Source organism: Lipotes vexillifer, unplaced genomic scaffold, assembly GCF_000442215.2.
Source record: "Lipotes vexillifer unplaced genomic scaffold, Lipotes_vexillifer_v1.1 scaffold1122, whole genome shotgun sequence".
NCBI lineage: Eukaryota > Metazoa > Chordata > Mammalia > Artiodactyla > Lipotidae > Lipotes > Lipotes vexillifer.
In genome coordinates, this window is record NW_006798649.1 from 72,778 (window position 1) to 81,825 (window position 9,048).

Consider the following 9,048-nt stretch of genomic DNA (forward strand, 5'->3'; position numbering starts at 1 on the left):
CCTATTTCACAGACAGAGGTACGCAATGGGACGATCTGGCTCTAAAAGCCGACTCAGAAAACGAAGTCGCGATGGCCAAGCGCTGTGCACCGCCTCCCGGCAGCCGAGGCACAACCGAAGCCGCTAGGCTCCTCCTCCAGCCTCCCTTCAGGTGGCGCTGTAGGACCAACCCACGTTCCAAAATGCAGTCGCGGCAGTTGCTACAAAGCACCGAGATAAGCGGAGCCCGTGGCTAGAGAGGTATTTCCCAGGAGCTTCCCAGGTCGCCCCGCGAGCACCATGCACTTCCGCTTCCGGCTCTTTATTCCGGAAGTTGCTTTTTGAGGCAGTGTGCGGGATAGTGTGGTCTTTGTGAGCTTCCACCATGGCGTACCGGGGCCAGGGCCAGAAGGTGCAGAAGGTGATGGTGCAGCCAATCGTATCCTACTCGGGATGTGAGAAGGAGGAGGTTCGGGCCAGGAAATGGGGGGCGAAGGAGCAGACGGAGCAGGCCAGAGGGAGCGGAGTCCGGCCTCTCATCCCATGAGCCCCTGGGGCGGCCGAGACTGGGAGAAAGCGCGGGTAGTTGAAGAAGCAATTACGGGTAGGAGGTGGGCTTAGGCAGGCCCCTGCGGTGGGAAATGCAGGAATGGCGGGGGTGAGCCGTTGGAAAACAACCTTAGTTAAGTACTCAGTGAAAGTGGGAGTTACCGTGCCTGAGGAAGATATCGTCGCCGAAGAAACTCCAGGAGAATGAGAGTGGGAGGGGATTCGTTTACAGTGTTTAGGGAGCCCCAAATGGGTGGCTAGTTGGGCACTTTTCATAGGCACAGACGTCGCGTTCAGAAAAGTGAGATGAGGGTAGGATTGACCAGTTCCAGGAAGCAGAGTCTGTGCTATGCGTGTATTTTTTCCTTAACTACTGCTGCAGAATCTCATCTTCAGATACTTGCAAAATGTAAGTTGGTTGTTGTTAACTGTTTCATAATTACTTTTTAAGTTAAAAGTGAATTTATTTGGCTGTTTGTTTCATCCTGTCTGATCATTGTTCTAGAGTTAAATGTAGATGAAACTGGAGTTTGCGAGGGTATTTGAGGGGAAGGAGTGCTGGGAAAGCTCTAATGTGATAAAATGGTGTGTAACCATGCCAACTCCAAGCATGCAAAGAATTGTGTTGTAATTACTCTACAAGACCAAAATTACTAATTTCAAAAAGTAATTATTGGTTGACATGACAGTGGTAATTGGGTACTTCTGTTGCAGTGGATATGGCCAGAACATTGGAACCTTTCCCCCTTCCCTTTAGGATGAGACACTGGAAGAAAAATTCAGTTGGCTTTAAACTAGGTCATAAAGTGGTGTGTTTAGCACTTTGTGGGGTGGGGGATCCATATATGTAGAAAAGACACAAAAAAAGGAAGACAGGAAGGATAGGTTCAGAGGATTTAGTGGCAGCCTTCTTTCCTTTGAGGGGATTTTTAGCAACTCAAAATTTGACTTGACAAAGCGGAGTATTTAAGTTATCTCTGATAGAAAATGTGGCTCCTGTTGTTCTGACAAACTTTAGTGTGTGACAACACAATTGAAAAACATTAATTTCAAGCTCTTGTAATTTTTAATCACAGGAATTGAGGGCCCCCCTCCTGGTTATTAGGTGTGAGACATGGAGAACTGAGTACCTAGAGAAAACTGTCTTGGAGCTTGATTTTGCTATAGCAGATAAGAAAGAAGCCCTTTTAAATGCTATCCTGTCACAAATTTTCACTTTAAATGTATAGAGACTAGAAGCAGTGGAAATATGATTGAGTTCTAAGTTCACAGGAAAATTATTAACTTAGTTCCAATATAGCATTTATTAAGTGAGAATGTTTCTTGATAAGTAACTAGTCTTGGCTTTTATTTGTTAAAGTTTTTTTTAGGAGCCATGTTTGTCTGTTGTTTGACCAAAGTGGTTGGATTTTATTTACTTATTTCTTAACATTTCTATTTTTGTTGATTATTTCAGAGATCTCGGATTCAGGTGTGGCTTTATGAGCAAGTGAATATGCGGATAGAGGGCTGTATCATTGTGAGTACCCAAGATATTTTATCTCAAAGCAGTTTGTTTATAGAAGAAGACTTACCAAAAGATAGCCAGCAGAGCGATATACAAAAAGTCAAAGACCCAACCCACAGAAAGTTCTTCAGGACCCACTGTCCTTGTCTCATTGTTCTGCTTGATAGGGATTATGTAATTCATAAAAGAGAGGGAAAATTACTAGAAAATTATTTAAACAACAGTATTAGTCTTTAAAGGAGGGGTCAAAAGAAATAAAATGGGGCCGGGGAGATGGGATTAATGGAGTATTAGTTCTGGGTTAGGTGATACCTGAATAGAACTGGGTGGGGTTAGTTAAATAAGGTGTCCACGATGGCAGAATAGCCTAAATAATGTTTTTAAAAAGGAAGATACGGATGGAAGTGTTATGCTACGACTCTGGTATTTCTTTTAGACAGTGTAGATTCCATCAGTAATCTCCCCTTCCCTGTTTACTAGTTGGAAAACAAGCACGGTGGTTGGTGGTGGTAGTGTCTTGTGGGGAACATGGGAAGAGTTAATTCATATATGTACACACACTATATTGAGCACGTTATAAAAGATAAGGGAAATGGCTCTTTGGCATAGTTAATGAAATCTTAAGTCCCAAAGGTTCCAGAAGTAATCTGAAGTACATTCCATCTTCCTTTATTTAAAAAGAGGCTTAGGGAGTTTCCTGGTGGCCTAGTGGTTAGGGTTCCAGGCTTTCACTGCCGTGGCCCGGGTTCAGTCCCTGGTCGGGGAATTGAGATCCTGCAAGCTGCAGCGCGGCCCAAAAAAAAAACAAAAAAACACAAGGCTTAGGACGGGGAGGTGGTGTTTCAGCTAAAAGATCAGTGGAGAGGTGAGTTTCTGGAGTTAGCATCTCTATACATAGCCATTTTCATTTAGAATGGTTTGGATATGATCTTATGTGAAGATGACAGTCAATTGGCTTATTTTTCTAGGGTTTTGATGAGTATATGAACCTCGTATTAGATGATGCAGAAGAGATTCATTCTAAAACAAAGTCAAGAAAACAACTGGGTAAGACTATAGATGGCCTTAAAGAATTGTAGAAATTTTTATTCACTTACAGAATTGAATTGCAACTCATTTCATGTTTAAATTTAGTTTGCATTTGAGAAGTTATTATTTGGGAGAGAAATATACTCTTGAAATCATCCTTTGCCACTTATTCTTTACCCCACTCCATTTTTGTCTCCCCACTCAGAGAGCTCTCACAAAGGTTACCAAAGACTAATGGTGTTAAATCGAATGGTCCTCATTTGATTGCGCTCTAAGCAGCACTTGGCTCTGTGATACTATAGTCAGGTTTTTGCTTTTCATTACTAGTTGTTCCTTTTTCAGACTTTTATATATTCATTCTTTAGGACCCAGCCATTAACTGTTTGAGTTGCTCAAGTCTTGGTTCTACGTCCTCCCGTCACTCAGTATTACTTTCCTAGGCACTCAAGACTGCACCTTAAATTACATTTATATGTTGACTTCCAAATTTACATTTGTAGCTCTAGACCTCTCTGAGCCTATTCAGCATTTCTACTTGGATGTCTCAAAGGCTCCTCAAAGTTAGCATATCAGAAATCAAACTCAGTTCCAACCCCTCACACACTGTTTAGAGCAATTTTAGTGTTCCCTGCCATACTGAATGGCACCAGTTCTATTCAGTTTGCTAATAAATTTCTCTGCAACTACCTCAGCTCCTTCCAGTTTGCTCTGCAGGCTCCTGTCATCTTTTATTTAAAACACCAATCTGAATTTGTTATCTCTTTGCTAGAAAGCCTTCAATGGCTTCTTATTGCTCATAGGATAAGGAAATCTTTAATGTATCCTTCAGGGTCCTTCATGATCTGGCCTTACCTCCCTCTGCTCATTTTGTATCACTTTGCACTTCATATTCTGAGCTTCACCCACACTTCTTTCAATTCTTGGAATCCGTACATTTGTCCCATCATAAATCTTTGTATATGCTGTTACCTGTTTCTTGGGACTCAGACCAAATGTTACTTCCTGCCAGGGTTTGGTTTGGTTTTGCTTGGGGTGGGGATTGATGGAGGGTGTGCTGTGCTGAGTTTGTAGTAAAATATTCATTACTGGGATTATTAATGTCTCTACCACTGGATCACATGCTCCATTAGTGCATGAGTCCTGTCTTTTTTGCTCCCTAATATGCTCAGTGCCTAACTCAGTGCATGCCGCATAGTAGAAATTTTAAAATATTTGAACAGTGAAGGCAATTTCTTAGCCCACGTTCTTTAGGATTCATGGCTTCATCAAGACCTACTGAATCATTTCTGTTAAAATTCCATTAACTTGAGGTTTATTTAGGCATTTTGTCTTTAATTGTTTAATGCCCCACTTCAGAGCTCACTAGTATTTTTATCAGTGGTGGGTTTCAGGTGCCTCTTTCTTCCAGTTCTTGAGGATTCTCGAGCCTATACTAGCTCTGTGGAAAGTAGATTCTAAGGAGTGGTATAATGTTTTGCTTTGCTTTTTCCTGCTTAGGCTATTTTTGTGAAAGCCTGGATTTTTCGAATTTAAACATGTCTTGCCAGGAAGGCTATGCTAACCTTATTGATGTTATTTATAAATTATTTGCAAAATGTTGATTTCCCATGGTAATATCCACCCTGTAGAACAGATTAATATTACCTGTTGTAGAAGCCTGGAAAAGTGAAAAACAATTTAATTGCCATTGGTGTTGATTAGCATTTCTCAAACTGTTTTACTGAGCACTAGTGTTCCTGAAGATATTTATAGATATTTCTCAGGAAAAAAGTATTGTCTGCTCAAATAAGTTTAGAAAATGTTAGGTAAAACTTAAAACAAGTTTGTGTATCACAGGATGAAATCTATTATGTTAAGAATTGTAGAAGAGATATGGGAACATATGTATATGTATAACTGATTCATTTTGTTATAAAGCAGAAACTAACACACCATTGTAGAGCAATTATACTCCAATAAAGATGTTAAAAAAAAAAAACTGTAAGAAAGGGATTATAGTAAATATGGTGCATTTCCTAGAAAAACAATTTCTCAACTTCTACAAACTTGGAGCATTAGGAAATGTTGGGGTAGTTGATTTAGTCTACAGAAACTACTTTTCGTAAAATAACATTTCTCTACCTTCATTAGGTTATTGTTGGAAAAGTGCACATGGTCTGATATGCACAGCCTTTCAATATATGAATATTGGAAAATGTCACATACCTTCACAAGAGAAAGCATTTTCAAAATCACTCAAGAATGATCTGAAATTCTGAGGCTAAAAGGTGGTTACAAAGTTGTCTGAGTGGCTATTAATAGCTTTTTTTTTTTTTAATTTTGTGTTGCAGGTCGGATCATGCTAAAAGGAGATAACATTACTCTGCTCCAAAGTGTCTCCAACTAGAAATGATCAATGAAGTGAGAAATTGTTGAGAAGGCAATACAGTTTTTTTAGGTGTGCTTTGTTAGAAGTGTAGTTCTAAAGCATTTATTCATATTGTTTTGCTCACCTTTATGTTATTACCAGATGACAATAAATGCTGTGGGATTGTTTTTATTAAAATATTTACATTGTTTTCTTTTATCCAGTTGTAGAGAGTTTTTATACAATGGCACCATTAGCTGTTAGTATTATTTTAAGGCTTTCTGAAGATGGCACTTGTCCTGGGCATTTGCTTTTCACAGAACTGGGATCTGTAGATTCTTAAGGCAAAGAGTAGGAATTCTGCCTGACATGTAATCTTCTGATACTGGGTGGTGGAGAAGGGGAGTGTTCACAAAAGTAAAGATTATGGTGCCAATATATGTCTTCATCATCAGTTCTAATTCTGAATGCTGGGACACAAGGGTTTCTAACCACAATAGGTTGGGGACATTATAGTAGCTCAGTTTTTGCTTAGCACTCTCTTAGAGTTATTGTGTAAGGCCTTTGTGAATTCTTTTATCACTAAGATCAGAATGTGAGAAGTATTTGGATATAGGCAAAGAATGAAAGTTTATTACAAAGGAGCTCTCTTAAGAGTTAACTGGAGGGAGACTGTGAGATTGGTAACCTGAAAAAGACCCACAGGCAACACTGGTAAGTTGTTAGGCAGAACAATAGTATGTTAGTTGGGGAAACACCTCTTCTATTCTTATCTCCAAGAATTTTGGTTCCTCCTCCAGTAATTGCTTATTTCCTAATTGAATTATGTGGTCAGTTCTCTCTTGCCCCAATATCTCAAGGTGGTTCTAGTTAGAATTCTGTTAAATAGTTATAGAGCATCTGCTATTAGTTGAATATATACAGTGAAACAGACTGACAAACATAGCTTCAGTACCACATGCTAAGTGTTATTTAAGTTGAATCTTGAAAGATGAATAAGGCCTACCTTAAATTCTGGTAATGGGCAGTATTATTAAGGGTAGGTAAGGAAGAATCAAAAAGTCCAGTTCCTGCTTTTCCAAGTGCCTATGAGGGAGATACAGAACTTTTCTTTAAACTGAGTAAAAGAATCACTTCATGAAACAGAGGAGATTTGTCGGTGAGTGTAGAAATCAGTCTAACTTAGAACTTGGCATTCTAGCTGTTCCGCTCCATTTGAACTTGTGCCTTTTTGGTCATATTTTCAAATAAAGGGCTGCTTTAGCTCTTTTAACATATTTGAGTTTGAAATTGAATTGAACCTGCTACAACATGCAAAGAAAACATTGGGCAGCAGAGGGAGTTGCAGCCCTGAGACTGCTTCAGCCTTTCTGGTGAAAAGCTTTTTGAGAGCAGAGCAAAGACCTCCCTGCAGCTTTCTTAGCACCAAAATAGCTGGGGCAGGATAAAAACTGGAGCAGTATAATCCCTAAGAAAACCTGCTGGCTGCTTTTTCCATTTCCCTGTATGGCCTTTCTGACCTGGCTGCCCTATGTAAGCAAAGCTGTGCCTGCTGTGGCTTATCCTGAATGGATCAAGACATGGAAAGGTCTATTTTTGACAGAGCAATTGGTGATAGTGAGAAATAAGGTACAGTGAACTCTTAAAATTGAGCTCTGTATTTAGAAATCTCTGCTTGCTTTCCTGCTGTACTGGAGCCTGCGGTGTTTACTTTTTAAGTTGTACTTTTCCACAATCTGGAGATCTCTTCTTCCAACCAGAATTTGTATTACAGAAGGAGTTGCTGTCTGCTTCATTAAGGTTATTAAAACATGCCGCTGGGAAGCTGCTCTTGTTGGCAGCCCTTGGTATGTGAGCGGTTATTTTTCTGGAATGGCTGTTGGTTTCTGAAGGGGGTCTTGCTAACCACCCACGAACTCTCTTGTAACATTATTGAAGTGAGGGGTGGGAGGAGAATCAGGCTCTGAAAAAGTGCTGATTTGGGCCTGGTGTTCTGTTAGTAGTAAGTAGGGACAAAGAAGGATAAGAATAGTATGAAAGTGCTAGAATTTTGTATATGCAGGCACCAAATATTATTGTATCACATTTGTCAATTTCAAGATTAGAGAGTGGATCTCTGTCTAATTTGGATTAGGGCATTATTGGCCAGGAAGTGTCACGGGCATTTTCTGGGGAAAACCTAATAGCACCATCTCATGTTAACTGGATGACACAGGATCTTTTCCCTAATTAATTATTTCTATTAGAACTGATCATAACCACATACTCGTGGCATGCTTTTTTGAGAGGATGCTTGGTAAAACTTAAGGTGGCATGAGAACTTAAGTCTTTTACTACTTAGAATTTTATTTTAATTTAAAAGTTATATCCAGTGGAATTTTTAAATATTAAAAAGCATTAACTTAATACATGTTTATGATCAAATGTAAACTATACAGAAATATACAGAGCAGAAAACAAAAGTCCCTCCTTTTCCCATCAGTGTTCTCCATAAATAACCACTGTTAATAGTTAGGTGCTTTCTGAACTCTTTACAGATATAGCTTGGTTTGATTCTCATTTTGGTATTACTTTAAAATTTCTTTTAGGTAAAATTTTTAATTTTGGTAAAATACACATAATATTTACTATCTTAACCATCTTATTTATTTATTTTATTTTTTTTTGGATGTGCTTCGTGGCTTGCGGGATCTCAGTTCCCCAACCAGGGAACCTCTGCCCCCTGAAATGGAAGCGTGGAGTCCTAAACACTGGACCGCCAGGGAAGTCCCTGTCTTCACCATTTTAAAGTGTACAGCTCAGTAGTGTTAAATATATTCACATTGTTATGCAAACAGTCTTTAGAACTTTTTTATCTTGCAAAAAAACAAACTGTACCTATTAAACAACAACTTAACCATCCCTCCCCTCAGCCCCTGGATTTGAATTTTGTTTCTGAGTTTGATTAGGCAGCTCATATAAGTGGAATCATACAATATTTGTCTTTTTGTGACTGACTTATTTCACTTAGCATAATGTCCTCAAGTTTCATCCATGTTGTAGAATGTGTCAGGATTTCCTTCCTTTCTAAGGCTGAATAACATTGCATGTATATATACCACATTTTGTTTATACATTTAACTGTCGATAGACATTTGGGTTGCTTCCACTTTTTGACTTTTGTAAATAATGCTGCTGTGAATCTTCGAGACCCTGCTTTCAGTTCTTTTGAGTCTGTTCTCTGAAGATTTTTGAGTAACCATCATACTGTTTTCCACAGCGGCTTCACCATTTTACTTTCTCATCTACAGTGCACAAAGGTTGCAGTTTCTTCACATCCTTGGCAAAATAACTTCTTTTTTTTTTTAAGAGAAGTCTATGACTTTATTGGCCAAGCAGGCTACTTGAAGGGGGTGAAGCCAGAGGAGTGGCCCCGATGCCAACCTGGCTGTGTAGGTGATTGAGAACTCAGGCTTGATTCCACCTGGTTGAAGGTCTTGACCTTGTAGATGCCCACCATGCTGCCCACCATCTCAGGCAGGATGATGATGTCCTGCAGGTGCGTCTTTACCACCTCAGGCGGCTCCTTGGGCAGTGCCTCCTTGGCCTTGCACTGGCGCTTTAGCAGGGTGTGCTTCCTTGGCAGTCCTGGTTCAGC

General features: G+C 39.7%; 1 protein-coding gene and 1 pseudogene across 1 annotated transcript; one reads left to right on the forward strand and one right to left on the reverse strand.

Annotated features, from left to right (window-relative positions):
• The first annotated feature begins 315 nt into the window (after positions 1–315).
• SNRPE (small nuclear ribonucleoprotein polypeptide E) lies at positions 316–5,609 on the forward strand. The gene is made up of 5 exons (XM_007470650.1): positions 316–418; positions 911–937; positions 1,985–2,047; positions 3,004–3,082; positions 5,395–5,609. Exons 1-5 carry the CDS (start codon positions 365–367, stop codon positions 5,448–5,450), a joined length of 279 nt encoding a protein of 92 aa, XP_007470712.1. The 5' UTR covers positions 316–364; the 3' UTR covers positions 5,451–5,609.
• A 3,181-nt stretch (positions 5,610–8,790) lies between these two features.
• Positions 8,791–9,048, reverse strand: part of LOC103085682 (40S ribosomal protein S15 pseudogene) — a 413-nt pseudogene continuing 155 nt past the window's right edge.

Excerpts from the sequence above, each read along its gene's own strand:
- SNRPE (XM_007470650.1), top strand. The coding sequence starts at position 365 with ATGGCGTACCGGGGCCAGGGCCAGAAGGTGCAGAAGGTGATGGTGCAG. Across the intron at positions 2,048-3,003 it reads GGATAGAGGGCTGTATCATT|GGTTTTGATGAGTATATGAA; the intron begins GTGAGTACCCAA and ends TTATTTTTCTAG. Across the intron at positions 3,083-5,394 it reads AAAGTCAAGAAAACAACTGG|GTCGGATCATGCTAAAAGGA; the intron begins GTAAGACTATAG and ends TTTGTGTTGCAG.